We start from the raw sequence: 19477 nt of genomic DNA on the forward strand, positions 1-19477 counted from the left end.
GGGGGGGGGGGCCGGGATCCGGGGGCTGGGGGGGGAGGGGCCGGGGTCTGGACACCTGGGTCTGAGGGGGGAAGGACCGGGGGCCTGGACTCCTGGGTCTGAGGGGGGAGGGGCTGGGGGCCTGGATCCTGGTCTGAAGGAGGAGGGGCCAGGCCTGGATCCTGGGTCTTGGGAGCCTACCTCTGGCCTCTCACTGACCTTCCCTCCGGCCTGCAGTCCCCGCCCGCATCGTGAATATCTCTTCGCCCGTGACTGTGAACGAGGGGAGCAATGTGAACCTTCTCTGTCTGGCCGTGGGGCGGCCGGAGCCCACGGTCACCTGGAGGCAGCTCCGAGGTGAGGACCCCACCCCGGCCGAAAGCCCCTTCCCCCACTCCGCAGTCTGGGCCCCTCAATTCCCCATATCCCTAGCTAGATACCCAGAATCTCCCGTTACCCCCCTCCTTTGATTCCCCCGGAACCCTTGTGATGACTGGATTTCCCCCTCCTACCCTGGTCCTGTTATTTCACTGGAAGACCCCAGAGCCTTAGAGCCTTCCCCACTTGCCATCCCAGGCCTGGGCTGTTTCCTCCAAATCACCTCCTACATCCCAACTTGCCCCACATCCCCGACCCCGGTAGCCTCAGTCTCTTTCCCCGCAGCTCACAGGATTCTCCTGGACTCAGACCCCTACCACTTGCCCCACATCCCCGACCCCGGTAGCCTCAGTCTCTTTCCCCGCAGCTCACAGGATTCTCCTGGACTCAGACCCCTACCACTTGCCCCACATCCCCGACCCCGGTAGCCTCAGTCTCTTTCCCCGCAGCTCACAGGATTCTCCTGGACTCAGACCCCTACCACTTGCCCCACATCCCCGACCCCGGTAGCCTCAGTCTCTTTCCCCGCAGCTCACAGGATTCTCCTGGACTCAGACCCCTACCACTTGCCCCACATCCCCGACCCCGGTAGCCTCAGTCTCTTTCCCCGCAGCTCACAGGATTCTCCTGGACTCAGACCCCTACCACTTGCCCCACATCCCCGACCCCGGTAGCCTCAGTCTCTTTCCCCGCAGCTCACAGGATTCTCCTGGACTCAGACCCCTACCACTTGCCCCACATCCCCGACCCCGGTAGCCTCAGTCTCTTTCCCCGCAGCTCACAGGATTCTCCTGGACTCAGACCCCTACCACTTGCCCCACATCCCCGACCCCGGTAGCCTCAGTCTCTTTCCCCGCAGCTCACAGGATTCTCCTGGACTCAGACCCCTACCACTTGCCCCACATCCCCGACCCCGGTAGCCTCAGTCTCTTTCCCCGCAGCTCACAGGATTCTCCTGGACTCAGACCCCTACCACTTGCCCCACATCCCCGACCCCGGTAGCCTCAGTCTCTTTCCCCGCAGCTCACAGGATTCTCCTGGACTCAGACCCCTACCACTTGCCCCACATCCCCGACCCCGGTAGCCTCAGTCTCTTTCCCCGCAGCTCACAGGATTCTCCTGGACTCAGACCCCTACCACTTGCCCCACATCCCCGACCCCGGTAGCCTCAGTCTCTTTCCCCGCAGCTCACAGGATTCTCCTGGACTCAGACCCCTACCACTTGCCCCACATCCCCGACCCCGGTAGCCTCAGTCTCTTTCCCCGCAGCTCACAGGATTCTCCTGGACTCAGACCCCTACCACTTGCCCCACATCCCCGACCCCGGTAGCCTCAGTCTCTTTCCCCGCAGCTCACAGGATTCTCCTGGACTCAGACCCCTACCACTTGCCCCACATCCCCGACCCCGGTAGCCTCAGTCTCTTTCCCCGCAGCTCACAGGATTCTCCTGGACTCAGACCCCTACCACTTGCCCCACATCCCCGACCCCGGTAGCCTCAGTCTCTTTCCCCGCAGCTCACAGGATTCTCCTGGACTCAGACCCCTACCACTTGCCCCACATCCCCGACCCCGGTAGCCTCAGTCTCTTTCCCCGCAGCTCACAGGATTCTCCTGGACTCAGACCCCTACCACTTGCCCCACATCCCCGACCCCGGTAGCCTCAGTCTCTTTCCCCGCAGCTCACAGGATTCTCCTGGACTCAGACCCCTACCACTTGCCCCACATCCCCGACCCCGGTAGCCTCAGTCTCTTTCCCCGCAGCTCACAGGATTCTCCTGGACTCAGACCCCTACCACTTGCCCCACATCCCCGACCCCGGTAGCCTCAGTCTCTTTCCCCGCAGCTCACAGGATTCTCCTGGACTCAGACCCCTACCACTTGCCCCACATCCCCGACCCCGGTAGCCTCAGTCTCTTTCCCCGCAGCTCACAGGATTCTCCTGGACTCAGACCCCTACCACTTGCCCCACATCCCCGACCCCGGTAGCCTCAGTCTCTTTCCCCGCAGCTCACAGGATTCTCCTGGACTCAGACCCCTACCACTTGCCCCACATCCCCGACCCCGGTAGCCTCAGTCTCTTTCCCCGCAGCTCACAGGATTCTCCTGGACTCAGACCCCTACCACTTGCCCCACATCCCCGACCCCGGTAGCCTCAGTCTCTTTCCCCGCAGCTCACAGGATTCTCCTGGACTCAGACCCCTACCACTTGCCCCACATCCCCGACCCCGGTAGCCTCAGTCTCTTTCCCCGCAGCTCACAGGATTCTCCTGGACTCAGACCCCTACCACTAGATGGCCAGAGCCAGGTTACAGCCACGGCCCTGGCCCACGTTCCCGTCTGCTCACATCACTACATCTCTGCCCGATGCCTTAGGCCAGTGGTTCTCAGAGTGTGGTCCCCAGACTGGCAGCATTGGCATCACCTGGAAACTTGACAGAAATGCACATTCTTTGGCCCACCCCAGAGTTAATGAGTCAGAACCACCCCTCCCCACATCACCACCACAGTCTGTCTGAACAAGCCCTTCAAGTGATTCCAGTGCTAGGGCTAAGAACCACGGCTGCCCCCAAACAGAATGCCAAGGGGCCTGAAAGGGACATTCCAGGTCCCAGACATCACCCACTCCCCTTTTACCTAGATCTCTACTACCATTTCCCAGATCCCTAGATCCTCACTCACTGGGTCTTTGGAGACCAATTGTGCCAATCAGTAGATCCCTTGGGACCCCAGAACCCAATAACTAGGTCTCAGATCCTTGGATCCTCCCCTAGTGGTTCATCTGAGCCCCACAGTCCTGGTCTCGAGTTTCTGGATCCCTGGATGCTCTGAGTCCCAAAGGGTCTTCTGAGCCAGGGCTCTGTCATGAGACCCCAGATATCTGGATTGCTGATCCCAGTCACCAGATCCTGATTCCTTGGGCCCCAAGGGCTAGATCCCAGAACTCTGGATCCTCCCCCACTGGGTCTGTATTTTCTGGATCTTTCTGAGCCCCAAGACCCTAGGGTCCTCCCCACTGGGTCCTGTGAGCCACATGATCTGAGTTATGGACTCCCAGATCACTGTATCCCCTGAACGCCCCCAATTCTAGGACCCTCCCCACTGGGTTCTAGTTACTAAGCCCCAGATTCTCATTCTCTGCCCCACCCCTAGCAGGAGATCCCGGCAAGCCCCTCCCCACTCCCACTGACCCGGGCACTCCAGGCCCTGCGCTGTCTGCCCCGCTGATGTGTGTCCGTGTTGTGCCCGTGTTGTCCCGTGTTAAGTGTTTGTGTCTGGCCCCGCTCCCTCCCCTCCCCTCCCACCACAGATGGCTTCACCTCGGAAGGCGAGATCCTTGAGATTTACGACATCCAGCGGGGCCAGGCCGGGGAATACGAGTGCGTGACTCACAACGGAGTTAACTCTGCACCTGACAGCCGCCGCGTGCTGGTCACAGTCAACTGTGAGCCCCCCTGGCACTGGGCACGAAAGCGGGGCGGGTCCTGGGTCCCTGGGGATGAAGGGTGTGAGGGAGGAGGAAGGGGGTGAGTCTGCGCGAGGAAGGAGTCTTGCGGGGGTGGGGGTGGGGGATGCTGGAGACCTGGACTCCTGGTAAGGAGAGAGGAGCCGGCTGGGAGTGGGACCCCTACGTCCCCACACGGCTAGGAGAATTCGCTGATCCTGGTCCCTCACCAGATCCTCCGACCATCACAGACGTGACCAGCGCCCGCACAGCCGTGGGCCGGGCCGCCCTCCTGCGCTGCGAAGCTATGGCGGTGCCCCCCGCGGATTTCCAGTGGTACAAGGATGACAGACTGTGAGGACGGCACTGGGGCCGGCCGCGGTGGTGATGGTGGCGGTGGTGGGGTCCTTGGTCCTTGGCACCGCGGGGAGGGGGGCAGAGGGAGTAGAGTACTGGCTCCTGAGAACTTGAGGGTCCAGCTTCTAGGTGTTGGGGTCCTCTGAGCCCCAGGGAAACTGTGGTGGCTTCCTGGAAATTTGGGTCCCAGGATGATGAATGCTGGAGCCTGGTCTCCTCCGGCTCTTCAGGAAGGTCTGGGGTGGGGGTCGATACTGAGGATCTGGCAGAGAAGTTTTAGGGTTAGAGGACCATTAGATCTGGGGTCTAGCGGGGCCTGGGTGCCCCCAGTGGTCGGAGGTGCACACTGAGAGAGTCCAGTGTCCCTGAGGGGCTAGGCTGCCTGGAGAGGGGCGTCGGTGGGAGTGGCCCGAGATCCATGGGGCGCTAGATCCCGAGGCTAGGGGTCGCTGGGGTAGGGGACAGAATGTAGGGTCTCCAGGGAATCCGGGAGCCTGACAGGCAGGGGGCTGGGCCTTCCGCCTGGAGAGGGCCCCCGGGCCGGGGTCCTGCGGCCTGGTCCCTGACCCGGATCCCCGGCAGGCTGAGCAGTGGCACGGCCGAGGGCCTGAAGGTGCAGACGGAGCGCACCCGCTCGATGCTTCTCTTCGCCAACGTGAGCGCCCGGCATTACGGCAACTACACGTGTCGCGCAGCCAACCGGCTGGGAATGTCCAGCGCCTCCATGCGGCTCCTGCGTGCGTCCCTGAGCGGCAGGAGGGGCGGGGCCGGAGCGGCGTGGGTGGGGCCGGGGCTGAATGGGCGGGGCCGGAGAGGTGGAGATGCCGGGCCGCCCCCAGACTGTCCCCGAACTCAGGAAAGAGACGCACCCTCGACTGAGCAAGAAACCGATCCGTTCTACAGACATATTCATTGGGCGCCCACTAAGGGCCAGGCATTGGGTGCTCGGGACACAGCAATGCACAAAAGAGCCAAGGTCTAGGGACTTGCACAGCTTACGGTCTAGCAGCAGTAGAAAAGCAACAAACAAGTAGACACATAAGTAAAATGAAAAGCTAACAAATACACACATAAATAAGCAAAAACATAATTTTGCATTTCAATAAGGGCTACGAAGAAAACAAATAATAGAAGTGGGGATGGTAGCATTGGATAAGCTCATCAGAGAAAGCTTCCTGGAGGGGGTGACATTTGAACTGAGACCTGAGTGGTCGGGAGAAGACAGCCCTGCCAAGATCTGTGGGGAGAGCTTTGTAGGTGGAGAAGACAGTGATCAGCCAGATGCTTAGACTAAAACAGTCAGAGGACAGGCACACTGAGTGAAAGGCCAGAAAGGTCCCCAGGAGGTATCCTCAGACAACACCCTCAGAGCAGAGACACACATGGGGTCTCTCCACTCTGGGCCTCCACCCCTGACCCTCTCTCTTTCCCCAGGCCCAGGATCCCTGGAGAACTCGGCCCCGAGGCCCCCAGGGCCTCTGACCCTCCTCTCTGCCCTGGGCTGGCTGTGGTGGAGGATGTAGGAAGAACCCAGTGCCCTGGAGTCCCCCCGCGGGCGGTCTGAGGCCGAGAGCAAGAGGAGAAGGGGGAACAAGCGCCGCGGGTCTCGAGGGGGCAGAGGAGCTCTAAGAGGAAAAGGAAGAGAAGGAAAGATCTTTACAGAACCCATCACTGTGAGGGATAACGCAAAATTATGCATCTTTCTACAGCCATTCTCGCCACTGTTCACCTTTCCGATTGTGACCCATCCCCGGCCACCCCACACCCCTCTCTTAGCTCAGGCTGTCAACTGGATCGCGTGTGTGTAGTGGGTGTGAGCGTGAGCCTGCACGTGCATGTGTGTGTGTGTGTGTGTGTGTGTATGAATGGGTGGGAAAGGGAGCTCAGCCCTCTTCCCTCCTTGACACCCCGCACATCCACTGCCCCCAACCTTGCTGTCTCTCACCTCTGGCTAGAGGTAGGTATGGGGGCTTCGTGCCGGAAGCTGTGAGGAGAGGTTTTCCAGGCTCCCTGCTTTGCCAATATATGCATTCACACCACCCGCTCCCCACCCTGTTGAAAGGCTGTCTCCTGGGCAGGTTGGGAGTGGGCAGGGCCATCACGCTTGTCTGTCAAGCTGTCACTCAGCCTCTGTGAGCAGGTGCACGATCTCCATCTTGGCTCTGGGCCTCCCTGCTGTCAGCCGGCCAGCTGCCTGGAGCCAGAGGCCCCATCACTGGCTCAGCGGCCTGAGACCTTCCCACTTTTCCTGTTCCTCCCCACCCTGGACTTTCTGGCCCCCTCCTGGGCCAATCGGTGCTTCCATCCAAATGTCAGGCTGGTGCCTGTTGTCACCTGTGTGTCTCAGTGCTTTGCCCTGCCCTGCCCCCACTCCCCTCGACCACCTGCAGCGCCAACCAGCTGCTTTCTGCCCCCCTGCAGCCGGCCCACAGGTGTGGGCTTGCTGGGCTACCACTCCCTGGCCTCTCCACCGGCTGAACCTCCTAAAGGCTGACCTGACCACCCTCACACACACTCAGACAGACAGACACACACACACACACACACACACACCAGCGACTGTGACCAGCAATAGCCTCCCGGCTCCAGCTGTCCTGTAGCTGGTGACCAGCTGTAGTATCCCCCCCCAGGATGGGCAACTGTTATCAGGAAGGGGCTCTGAGGCTGTAACTTCAGCTCCGATTGTAGGAACACCCCGCCCTGGCACACCACATCACACAAGGTGGGGGAGAGAGAGGCATCACACAGACATCCTGAGCCCAGACCAAGATGCCTAGTCACCAGCTCCAACTCCCGGGAGACCCTCTATAAACACCCACCGTGAACTACACCACCCAGAGCTTGGGAGGGGGAGAGAGGGCAGAGCAGAGGCAGAGGGGCAAGGGGCAGTGACTGTACCTCAGACGGGGGCGTGGGCCCCATCCCACATTGTCTTCCATTTCCAAGGTTCCGGGGGACAGGGCGGGCAGGGGGAGGGGTGCAAGGGGGGCGGGGGGCCCTGGGGGCCGTGTGTTCCAAGTCATGGGGAGTGTTGAGACCACCACACCAATAAACGCCTTTTTCCAAAGTCTCCGCCTGCAGGTGTCAATGTCATTAAGGATATGGGTGAGTGGAGGGCAGAGAGTTGTGGTCATGGGTGGTGCCTCCCCAGCAGCATTTCTGCCCTCCCTTTTCTCTTTAGTAGATTTGGAACTGACCCATTTGCAGAGGTGGCACGATTGGCTTAAGCCACTCAGCATAGCCCGTTTCCCACTGTGACCGGTTCAGAGGTGGGCACGTGACCCAGCCAGACTAATGAGAGAGTGAACACCAGAGCTGTGTGGATTTCCTAAGAGATGCTCTTCTGCGGAATCACGTGGCTCCATGGCGTGAAGTCTGGATCTGCAGGGTTCCTTTTCTCCATCGCATGGAGAGATCCTGGGTCTATGGGGATAGCCACGGTGGGGTAGACAACACGTGTAGCCTGAGAATGATAGAAACACTATGGAATGCAGAGTGGAAGGTCTAGAGAAACTGGGTCCATATGACATCACTGGAGCAAGTGGGTCAAAACGTATCTGATGCCCACATTCCCTGACATAAGCAATGACGTCCCATGTATGTTTAAGCCAACTCGTGTTAGGTTTTCTGTTTCTAGTGATTAAAAAGGAAATGAGGGGCTTCCCTGGTGGTGCAGTGGTTGAGAGTCCGCCTGCCGATGCAGAGGACACGGGTTCATGCCCTGGTCCGGGAGGATCCCACATGCTGCGGAGCTGCTGGGCCCGTGAGCCATGGCCGCTGAGCCTGCGCGTCTAGAGCCTGTGCTCCGCAACGGGAGAGGCCACAACAGTGAGAGGCCCGCATACCGCAAAAAATAAATAAAATTTAAAAAAAAAAAAAAAAAAAAAAAAAGGAAATGAAAATTCTAGCTGATATAGATGTAGAGAGTCCAGGTATCCAGGACCCCAGCCACCACCTTTTTAAAAAGATCCAAGGACTGTATTTCCGAAAGGCCTCTTCCGCCCCAATCTTTAACCAGAATCCTTTCCTTCCTTGAGACAGATGCTGGTCGCCTATACTTTAGTTGTTGCCACTTCCCTCTTTGCCCACCTCCCACGATACAGGCTGAGATATTTGGTTTCCCAGCCTCCCTTGCAGTGATGTGGCCAGTTTTTGTTCAATGAGACATAAGGGAAGTTTACTGTTAGGCTTCCAGGAAATTTTTTCTCCCACTCATGAGAGGAGAGGAACGCTGCTCCCTTCCTTTTGTCGTCAGATACAATTGTGTGAAGACGTGAGCTGCAGCAGCCACCTCGCTACGTGAGACAATATGCTGACCCACTGAGGGTGGCAGAGCAGAAGGACACAAAGAGCCCAGGTACTTGATGGGGTCACTAAGCTGCTGAGTCAGCCTGAAACCACCTACCTCCATCTCTTGCTATCATTTACTTTGTTACGTAGAGCAAAAAGAATCTTCACTGATGCACTCCTTAAATTTCCAATGAGAAACCCAGGTGGAAAAGGAAGGCATCCTGCTGGGGATGGTAGCAGCAAGCCCAGTCCTTCACTGGCCCCAAATATTTGATCAGTCAACAAATATGGACGGCCTGCTGTGTACCAAAGTCTGTGTTAAGTGCTGAGGATAATGACACGGTCTCCACCTTCGTGGAGCTCCCAGTTAAGAGGGGGTCAGAGGCTAAACAAATAGTTATGTGTTTAAATACGAGGAGCAGGTGGTTCAGGGCCTCTGGGACCTAAACCCATGACTGAGGCATGTTAGGGTCATGGGTTAGGGAAGGGTCCTCTAAGATGGTAACGGTTACCTTTACACTTGAAAAATGAATGACATAGGGCTTCCCTGGTGGCGCGGTGGTTGCGAGTCCGCCTGCCGATGTAGGGAACACGGGTTCGTTCCCTGGTCTGGGAAGATCCCACTGAATGACATAGGGCTTCCCTGGTGGCGCGGTGGTTGCGAGTCCGCCTGCCGATGCAGGGGACACGGGTTCGTGCCCCGGTCCGGGATGATCCCACGTGCCGCGGAGCGGCTGGGCCCGTGAGCCATGGCCGCTGAGCCTGCGCGTCCGGAGCCTGTGCTCCGCAACGGGAGAGGCCACAACAGTGAGAGGCCCGCGTACCGCCAAAAAAATGAATGACACAAAGAATGCTGCTCCAGGCACAGTACACTCTGGGAGCAAAGGCCTGGAGGCAAACTTAAGTATGGTGGAGAGAAGCAGGGGTGAAACTTCTGGAAGGGAAGGTCAGAGAGGCTGCCAGAAGCCAAACCACAAGACTTTGAAGGTCATGATGAGGAGTTTGGACAACATCTGAAGGGCAATGGGCAGCCACAGAAGGGCTTAAAGGGAAGAGGAACGCGACCTGATCTAAGATGAAGACGCTGGGAGCTGGATGGAGCGTGGCCTGAAGCAGGCAAACGGTGATATAGGAAGACCTTTCTAGAGAATGGAGGCAGGGCGCCCTCTCCAGCTCGGGGCAGCACAGTAAGCCCTGCCCGTTGGCCACAGATCCTCGACTGTTGAAGGTTGTACAAGCCACAGTGTTAGGTCAGCAGGAGTCTCTCCTAGCCCGGGAGTCCCATCTCCTTAGCTGCACAAATACAAGGCGAGTCTTCTGCGCTGAGAGAGGGAGACAGGAAGTCCCACTTTACGGGTCCAACCTTCAGTCACAGCAGGACAGGAGGTCCCCTACTGCTGCTGGGGTGAAACAGGAAGTCCCGCCCCAAAAGTCCTGCGCAGAGCAGGCCACTAGCCCTGGTCACACCTGCGTGGCTGCCCGAGCAATCTTGGGGTCCCCACGTGGAAAGTTGACTGTGCTGGGACCAGAGGCCTGGAAGAGAAGGGAGGGATGGGGGACAACTTCAGGGGTTACCCTGGACGTGACATAACTCACCCTTTTCTAGAGCCAGCTCGCACCATTCCAAAATTAGCTGAGTTCCCTCCGCTTGCAAGGAGGAAAAAATGTCTAGCCACCCTTGGGAGAGATAAGACATGCAACAACCCAAATTTTATGGGGAAGAAGATGTTCTATCCCACTTCGGAGAGAAAATGGAAGTTTTGCCAATTTTTATGGAAAAGAATGAAGGCGTTTTCCTTCATTTGGGGGGGAATTGGAATTTCGCACTTCTTTTAATATATATAAAAATTGGGTGGGAAGTCCTGTCCAACTTTTATATATATTAAAAAAAAAAAAAGACAGGGAAAATCTACCAATTTTGTAAACCAATAAGAAAAGCGGGAGGAAGAGAATTCAAACCATCTCCTCTGCCTGACTAAAACACAAAAAGTTCCACCCCCATTCCAGGACACTGGGGCACCCACACTCACTGGGTGGGCCCTGGTTGGGCTAGGGTCCTCCGGAGGAACTTCGAGGGGCAGAGGCTGTGGGGTCTGCTCTGGGGTCACGCTCTGCATCTTCTTTTCCTAGGGTGAATACAGGGGTCAAACTGGGAGTATGCTTCTTTCTGTTAGGAGTCTCTCCTGGGAAAGAGAGGAGGAAGAGAAATAGAAACCAATGGGACTCTTTGTAGGGAACCTACCACTTGGTCACTCACTCACCTTGAAAGTGGCACAGATAGCAGATACACAGGATGAGAAGTGCTGCCAGGAGTGCCAGGCCCAGTAAGGAGCCCAGGACGATGCCAGCAATGGCCCCGGGGCCCAGGATGGGGCCTGGAAGAGACCAAGAGAAGGAGGATAAGGAGAGCAGGGGCCAAATCTGGACCCGTTTCCTGAGCCCCCTGCCTCAGCCCCCCGTCAGAACCCAGGAATCTGGGACCCCGGCACTCTCAATTCACTTAACATTTCCTTAGTGAATGTGGTGTGCCTGGCATTCTGCCAGGTGGTGAAGGTCCACTGGTGAGCAAAACAAGATCCCTGCTATCGTGAGGGTTAATTTTAGGAGGGAAATCAGAAACGAATGTGCAAATAAATAACATAATTTCAGATTGTGCTCAGAAGAAAAAATAAATGGGCTATGATAGAAATAATGGAAGGGGAGGTGACATTTAGAAAAGTGCGTGAAGGAAGGTCCTTGAGGAACATTTGAGCAGAGACCTGGGGAATAAGGAGCCGGGCATGCTAAACAGGGGGAAGGGTGTTCCAAGCACAGGGAACAGAACATGCAAAGACTCAGAGGTAGGAAAGAGTTTTCTGCGTTCAGTGAGAACTGTGGGTGGAGGACACAGAATGAAGATGGAAGAGGTCAAGGATGAAGTTAGAGGGATTAACAGGGGCCAAAGCCTAGGCACGAAAGGCTTTTAAGCAAGGCAGCAACAACGTGATCGGATTTGCATAACTTCGGCTTCTACCTGGAGAATGGATTGTAAGAGGGCAAGAGGGGGCATATGGAGACCAGGTAAATGGCTGCTGCAGTCCAGGCAAGAGAGGATGGTGGTGTCTGACCAGAGTGTAATGGAAAGAAGTGGATGGATTGGGAAAGCATTTCAGAAGGAAGTGATGGGACCCTGATGGTATTTGGGATGTTGGAGGTGATGTCAGCACGTGGGTGGTGCCCTGTCCCAGGATGGCAAGACTGGAGAGTTGGTGGGGGGTTGGGGGGAGGGTGTAGTTTGGGAGAAAAAAAAACCTCAAGAGATCTATTTTGGACATGTAAAGTCTGAAATGCCAGCTGGACATCCAAAGTGAAGATGTCAAGTAGGGAGGTGGCTTTTCAAGTCTGGAGTTCAGAGGTCTGGGCTGGAGATCAGACATTTGAGAGTCATCTGAGTATTAATGATATTTAAGGTGATGAGGGTGGACAGGCCACACTGGGGAGAAACATAGGTGGCGAAGAGGGCTGAGGACTGACACATCCAATATTTAGAAGTTGGGGAGTGTTGCTGGTTGAATTATGTCTCCCCAAAAAAGATACAGTGATATCCTAACCCTCAGTACCTGTGAATGTGACCTTCTTTGGAAATAGAGTCTTTGCAGATGTAATCAAGATAATATGCAGAGACTTCTTTTCCAAAGAAGGTCACGTTCACAGGTACTGAGGGTCAGGACGTCAGTATACAGTAGTTCCCCCTGCCCTTATCTTCAGGGGATACATTCCAAGACCCTCAGTGGAGGCCTGAAACCACGGACAGTACAAAACCCTGTGTATTCTACGCTTTTTCCAGCATCTCTACTCTTGCGCTTTGGGGCCATTACTAAAATAAGGGTTACCTGAACGAAAGCACTGACATAGCATGACAGTTGAGCTGATAACTGAGACAGTTTCAAACAGGCAGAATACTCCGGACAAAGGTGTGATTCACATCTCAGGTGGGATGGAGGGGGCCAGCGTGAGATTTCATCACGCTACTCAGGCACGCAATTTAAAACTTATGAATCGCCTATTGCTGAAATTTTCCATTTAATATTTTCAGACCACGGTTGACCCCTGGTAACTGAAACCTCAGAAATCAAAACCGAGGATAAAAGGGGACTACAGTATCTTTGGGGAGAGACACAATTCAACCAATCAAGTCGAGATGAGATCATGAGGGTGGTCCCTAATCTGATATGACTTGTGTCCTTACAAGAATACAGAGGCGGGGCTTCCCTGGTGGCACAGTGGTTAAGAATCCGCCTGCCAATGCAGAGGACACGGGTTCAAGCCCTGGGCCAGGAAGATCCCACATGACGCGGAGCAGCTAAGCCCGTGCGCCACAACTACTGAAGCCCACGCGCCTAGAGCCCGTGCTCCGCAACAAGAGAAGCCACCGCAATGAGAAGCCCGTGCACCACAATGAAGACCCAATACAGCCAAAAATAAAAACAAATAAATAAATAAATTTATATTTAAAAAAAAGAAGAGGCACACACAGGGAGGAGGAGGCTGTGGGAAGCTGAGGGCAGAGACTGGAGTGGTGCCAAGGATTGCCCGTCACCATCAGAAGCTAGGAGGAGGCAAGCAAGAAGTCTACGCAGAGTCTCGGAGAAAAGCATGGCCCTGCAGACACCCTGATTTCAGACTCCTGGCCTCCAGAGTTAGGACAGTGGGCAGGAAACAACATTTCTGTTGTTTCCAGCCACACAGTTCATGGTACCTTATTACAGCAACCCCAGGAAACTAACACAGAGAAAGAAGGAAGATCCAACAAAACAGACTGACAGGAGGAAGCCCAGGAGAAGGGCTTCTCAGCCCAGGACGAAGCCCAGCGGCTCCAACTCACCGGCACGGTAGACCTGGCTTTCGGATGGGGTCCCTGGCTGGAGCCCCAGCGTGGGCACGATACGAAAGACCCAGACCTGGGGCTTCTGAGGAAGGAGGGGCACCACAGCTGAGCGATCCCGAGGTCCGAGGGTGAGCAGGGAGATCCAGTCCTTGGACGCGGTGGCTCTGCTCAGGTCAGGACTCTCCTGTGCCTGGATCTGGAAACTGCTAATCAGGGCCCCTCGCTCCACATCCCAAGTCAGCACTGCTGCATCCCGGGTGCTCTGCAGCCTCCATGAGGAGATAGAAGGTCCTGGGGAGGGGGCGGGGGTGGAATCAAGGTGGGGGTTGGATTCATGGGTCTTAGCAGGGAGAGGAAAGGGGGCCACGGGCCTGGACTCCTAGGTCCCAGGCGCAGAGGGTCTGGAGACCCCAACTCCTGGGTCTGAGAAAGGAAGGGACTGGGGGCCCAGACTCTTGGGTCTGAGGGTTTCATGGAAAAAGTGACTGGGGTCCAGGATTCCCTGATGGGTCAGGGATCTGGGGGTGGGAGTTCTAGGGTCTGGGGTCGGCGGAGGCCGGGGACCAAGATTTCTGTGTCCGAGGGAGGAGGGAACTGAGGGCCTGGACTCCTTGGTCTGAGGGAGGAACAGGCTGGAATCCCAGTCTCCTGGGCGTGAGAGAAGAGAGGGCTGGAGGACCTGGGTTCCGGGAAAGGATGGGGCTCACCAGTGAGGGTGATCTCGTCGGCCCCAGCACCCAGCGCCCCACTGCACAGAACGGAGTAATTTCCCAAGTCCCAGTTCAGGCTGAAGTTGCTGATCAGGAGCCTCAGCCCATCCTGGCTGAGCCGCAGGCGCCCGCCTCTGGAGGCCAGGGTCCGCCCTTCCCGGGACCAAGATGCTCGAGAAGGGGGGGCACAGCCAGAGGCCTGCAGCGCCACCTCCACCTTCCCTGACCGTGTCTCCTTGACCATCGGATGCAACAGCACCTCTCGAGGGGCCTCTGTGGGTGGAAGAAACCCAATCAAGAAAGAGAACAAGTCCTGTGCCCTTTGGTGAATCTAATAGGGCACCTTAGCCAAAAGGGGAAGATCTGCCCTTTCCCTCACTCCCTCGTTCATTCATCTGATTTCCTTAACAAGGACTTAGGAAGTACTTAAGACAGGCCAGCTCCTGGCCTGGGAAACTCACATTATTCTCAACCATGTATTGCTCTGAACACGTGGGAAAGTGTCAGCCCTCTTCCTGGGTCCAGGAAAGAAATTTTGGCCCCGCCCCTGCTTGAGGTATAGGGAAAACCTCCGACCTTCTGTAGGGTTAAAGATAGAGGAAATCTCTCTTCCTGTAGTTAGGAAGTCCCCTTTTCTCAAGTTCTAAAGGAGCAAAGAAATAGCCCCTCCTCCTCGGGAAACAGGAAAGAAGCTCTCACCCGGGGTGACAGTGCAGGTGCGCGTGGTCATCATGTGGCGAGCAAGGCAGGTGACGGGGACGCCGCTGAGCCGGGGGTGGGCGGGGACAGCCTCCAGGAGCACCGAGGACACCGGTCCCGCCTGGACGCCTTTGGGGAGACCCTGGAACTGCAGGGAGGCGGCAGGGACCCCGCCGGGCCACGAGCAGCGGAAGCGGAGGACGCGATCCCCAAGAACCCCTTCGACTGAGCACTGTGGGGACCCGGGGGGCAGATCTGTGGAGGGGAGGGCGAGTTCAAGGGGTCAGTCAGTTCTCTCCCAGCTCCCCTCTAGCCCCGCCTCTCGCTCGTCCACTCCACCCCTTCTTCACCTGGCCCAGCCCTGTAGGCACTGACCCCGCCCCGTTCTCTGGCAGACCCCGCTCCCTTTCCCCGGCAACTCCTGGGCTAAGTGGGCAATCGCAGCCCCACTGACTGCCCCCCTTTCCGAAGGAAACTTCATCCTCCCACACTGATCCCTGTCCTTCCAATCGTAACCCCGACCTTTCTTCTAGCTCCACCCCTTCTACCAGGTTACTTTGACCCCCTCGTTTTTTTTCTTTTTTTTTTTTTCCCCCGGTACGCGAGCCTCTCACTGCTGTGGCCTCTCCCGTCGCGGAGCACAGGCTCCGGACACGCAGGCTCAGAGGCCATGGCTCACGGGCCCAGTCGCTCCGCGGCATGTGGGATCTTCCCGGACCGGGGCACGAACCCGCGTTCCCTGCATCGGCAGGCGGACGCTCAACCACTGCGCCACCAGGGAAGCCCTGGCCTCCCTCTTTGATTACTCCACGAGTCGCCTCTTCCTACTGAACCCTCCCCTTTTCTGGACATCCCTGCCATTCCTAGTGGGCCCTGCCCCCTTTCTAAGACGACTCTGCCCCTTTCTAGAATGATTCCACCCCTTTCTCGCGTGACTCTGCCCCCTTTCCCAGGTAACTTCTTTCTCCTGCTGATCCCACTTACTGGCCCAAGCAACTTAGTCCCTTTCCTTGACTACTCCTTCATCCCCAAGAAGCTCCGCCCTCTCAGTGCTGGCCCTGCCCCCTCTCCTGGCCATCCTTGCTCCTCCCCTTCTCTTGTGCATCCCCCCCGTTCCTTCTACTGGGATCTCCGCCCCTCCCTGCCGGCCACGCCCCACCACGCTCTTTCCCCCCGCCCATCCCCCCCGGGTATCCCAGCCCCTTGCTGGTTCCGCCCCTTCTCCCGGGCATCTCCGCCTTTCCTTGCTGACCCCGCCCCTCCATCCACCCCGCCGTTCTCACCCGCCACAAGGAGTCTGAGCAGCGAGCGGCGGCGGTGGCCGGTGCGCGGGTTCGCAGCGAGACAGGCGTAGGCGCCGCCGTGGCCGGGTCGGACCGAGGGCAGAAGGAGGCGCGGGCCGGCGGGCACCGCGGCCGCGGCCGGGTCGGCCAGGCTCCATGTGATGTCGGCCGGTGGCCGCGAGGCGGCGGTGCAGCGCAGGGTCACGTTGCTGCCCGTGGTGACAAAGAGGGCGGGGTCGGCGTCGCGGTCGGAGGAGACTGATGACCGGCATATCCGGGCCGTCTGGGCGGAGGAAGGGGGTCGGAACCGCGAGAGTCGGGGTCAACTGGGACTCCTCCAGGATTTCCGGAGACTGGACCTCCAGCCCTCTCCACCCTAGGGACCCCAGGAGCCTGAGCCCTCAGATCCCTGTCCCCGACCGGAGGCGCTGCCGCACTCACAGAAAACACTGACGTTGGTCGCGGCCTCCGCGTGGCCGAAGGGGCTGTGGACGCGGCAGGTGTACCGGGCGTGGTCGCTGCGCGTAGGGCGCGCGATGAGCAGCTGGTCGCCCTCTACGCGGATCCGGGGTGGCTCCACTCCCGCAGTGTCCGCTGCCTCCAGGACGCGCCCGTCCTGGGTCCAGCTCAGCTCCCCGCGACCCGGCCTCCACCCCACACAGCGCAGCCGGAGCTCCGCCGCCCCCTCCTCGGTCTCCGGGGCCTCAGGCTTCACCGACACGTTGGACACGGGCTCTGGGAGAGGGGGATCGGACTCAGGACTCGGTTCTCAGCCCCCTCGTCCCTTAGGTCCAGGGAGCCCCAGCCCCCTCCACCTCTTACACCCAGGACTTCGCCCCAGCCGAGGCGCCCTCTTAGCCCCAAGAGTCCTCTTCTCACAGACGCACGAGTCTGAGTCCCCAGCTCTCCCGTCTCTGGACTTCGGGAGTCCGTGCTCCCAGGAGTCTTGGTCCCCAGGTCCAACTTCCCTCGACCGCCTGTCTTGACCCCCAGCTCCTCTTCTCCCTCCCTCCAGCCCAGAAGTCCTCGCTCCCCTGTCTAGGAACCCCTTCCTCTGGGGCAGGAAACACATCCTCAGAACAGCAGTAACCTGCCCGCAGCAGCCCCTGCAACCAGCACTCTGGACCTCAGGGCCCACTTACCATATACACGCACAATGAACTCCCAAATCTGCCGGGAGATCCCGGCCCGGATGACCTCAGCTGTGTAGACCCCAGCATCCTCTAGCTGGGCAGCGGAGAGTTCCAGACTCCCTTGGGTCTGGTTAAGTTGTAGGCGGTCTTGGTACGTGGGGTCCAGGCTGATCAGAGGGGCCCCTGGTCCCAGGCCCCCAGCTGCCAGCACCTTGGAACCTTGGCGCCAAACCAGCAGAGGGGAAGGGGTACCAAGGCCAGGAACTGGAAGCAGAGGGAGCTGGATTGTGGTCCCCACCAGCACTGCAAGAGGGCCCCCCACTTGTCGGGATAAGCTTGACCCCGAGGGGGCCTCTGAGGGAACTTTGGAATCCAGGCTCTGGGCAGAGAATTTAAGATCCTCATCCTCAGGGGAGAATTTTGAAACTGGGGTCTCCACAGAGACGTTAGTATTGGGGACTTGCCTGTTGGAAGCTGGGGTCTTAACAGAGGAGGAAGCCTCCGGGTTTGGGGCGGGAACTTGAGAACCCGAGGTATGAGGAACTACTTTGGAACCAGGGATTCCAGAGAAGGGGTCCGGGTTCAGCTTTTCGCTCTCAGCAGAAACACTAGACTCGAAGGACCCGGGCACATCCTTCAAATTCAGCACCTCAGGAGACCATTCAGAATGAGGGATATCAGCTTTTGAACCTGGAGACTGATCTGGAAATTTCCAGCTGGGGGGTTTGATGGAGGGAACTTTCAAACCCGGGCCCTGGGAAGAGCTTTCTGAGTCCGAGGAGAGATTGGTTCTCTGAACTCCTGAAGAGGCTTTGAAGGCGAGGACCCTTACTCTCGAGGCTGCAGAGGAAAAGGAGGGGAGGGAGTTGCTGGGCTGCAGAAAAGGGAAATGGTGGGCAAGGGGCTGGGTGGGGGTCTTACCCAGCAGCAGGAAGAACAGCAGAGCCCGTGAGGTGCCCATGGTGCCAGCTGCACCCGCGAGGAAACCGGGGCAAGACCTAGGGCCTGCACCCATTCCTCCCGGGCTAGACGAGTCCAACAGGACGGATAGCTTCCTGGGCGGGGAAGGGAGCCAGATCCAGTGGGAGGTGCCAGGATCCCCCACCCAGATAGTATGGCCGAGACACCCACCCCACCCCATTTGTCCTCATCAGCTAGTCCTGTCTGAGGGAAGGCCCAGCGTAACCCCTGCACTCCCCACCCCCTGGGAGCCGATGGTGAGACTGGAGTCCCAGCTGGAAACTTAGTAACAAACTTGTGGAGCGGGGTGGGGGGGTGAAGTCAGGAAGAATTCCTGGAGGAGGGTCAGGTGCCCTTTGAGAGAGCACCCCCCAGCCTCCTGGCACCCCCCACCCCAGCCTCCCGGTGTCTGGTCCACTCTGTCCTGCCTACATCTTCAAATACCCATGCCTGACCCTGCTCCCCCTCTGCTCTCCATGGTCCCCTGTTGCCCTCAGGGCCGAGTCTCAAGTGGTTATCTTCCACCCAGTTCTCTCTCCTGAGAGCCAGAACTGTGTCTCCTCAAGCCCCAGGTCTTAACATGCCCCATGTCCCACTAAACGTAGAGTCTTCCCTCTAACTCCACCCTCCTGCATTCTCCATCTCCAGTGCGGCTCCACCATCTAGAGGGATGCTGGGAGCCTTCCTCCCTTGCTCCTTCCCCTCACTGCTGTCAGTCTCTGGATCCCACCCCTCCTGCCCCCTGAATCTCTCTGCTCCATCCCTTTCTTTCTACCAGCCAGACCCCAGCGCAGGCCTTGACTTCTGTCTGCTTGCCTAGCCTCCTCCCTCCAGTCCGCGGCCCCCCAGATGGTCCTTGAGTCTTTCTACCCCCAGAGTGGCCCCCTCATCCCTCACAGCCCTCCTGTGGCTCCCCAGCACCTGGCCTTGGAAGACAACCAAGTTCCTCATCAGAACTTCCAGGCCCTGCATGGTCTAGACCCACCCACTCCTTTCCCCCTCCAGCACTTCCTCTTTGAACACCCTGCCATTCTTAGGCCATCTCTCCCCTCCCAGCCTTGGCCGGGGACAGTTTCCTTTGCCTGAAAGCTCTGGCTCACTCCCCCACCCCCTCCAACCTGGCTTAACCACAACTTGTCCTTCAAGTCTCACCTTATCAAGAACCAAAATAATAATTACCCATTTGCTGTGGTCCAGGAACCGTGCGAAATTCTTCCCGGGCATTAGGCTGAACACTTCCAAATACTCTGAGCTGGGTGTTTACAAACAAGGATACTACGGCTCAGAGACATCAAGGGACCTGCTGGAGGTTGCACAGCCAGAGGGAAGAGCTTGGTCCACAGTGGTCAGGCTGCTCACTCCTCCTGAAAGCTTTCCCT

The 19477-nt window shown here is 57.9% G+C and overlaps 2 protein-coding genes across 2 annotated transcripts in view; one reads left to right on the forward strand and one right to left on the reverse strand.

Moving 5' to 3' along the window:
* IGLON5 (IgLON family member 5) overlaps positions 1-5679 on the forward strand; it is a 29224-nt gene extending 23545 nt beyond the window's left edge. Inside the window, exons 5-9 of the mRNA XM_007463458.1 lie at positions 217-336; positions 3665-3799; positions 4033-4153; positions 4739-4893; positions 5591-5679. Coding sequence (XP_007463520.1) covers positions 217-336; positions 3665-3799; positions 4033-4153; positions 4739-4893; positions 5591-5679 — 620 coding nt within the window. The remainder of the gene's footprint in view (positions 1-216; positions 337-3664; positions 3800-4032; positions 4154-4738; positions 4894-5590) is intronic.
* A 596-nt stretch (positions 5680-6275) lies between these two features.
* VSIG10L (V-set and immunoglobulin domain containing 10 like) lies at positions 6276-18099 on the reverse strand. The gene is given in 13 exon segments (XM_007463459.1): positions 6276-6350; positions 9914-9979; positions 10477-10582; positions 10584-10629; positions 10708-10821; positions 13311-13604; positions 14021-14296; positions 14723-14977; positions 16006-16265; positions 16267-16288; positions 16447-16740; positions 17148-17978; positions 18060-18099. Coding segments are annotated over 13 exon segments (2679 nt in total).
* Positions 18100-19477: the final 1378 nt, after the last annotated feature.

Source organism: Lipotes vexillifer, unplaced genomic scaffold (assembly GCF_000442215.2).
Source record: "Lipotes vexillifer unplaced genomic scaffold, Lipotes_vexillifer_v1.1 scaffold802, whole genome shotgun sequence".
NCBI classification, from domain to species: domain Eukaryota; kingdom Metazoa; phylum Chordata; class Mammalia; order Artiodactyla; family Lipotidae; genus Lipotes; species Lipotes vexillifer.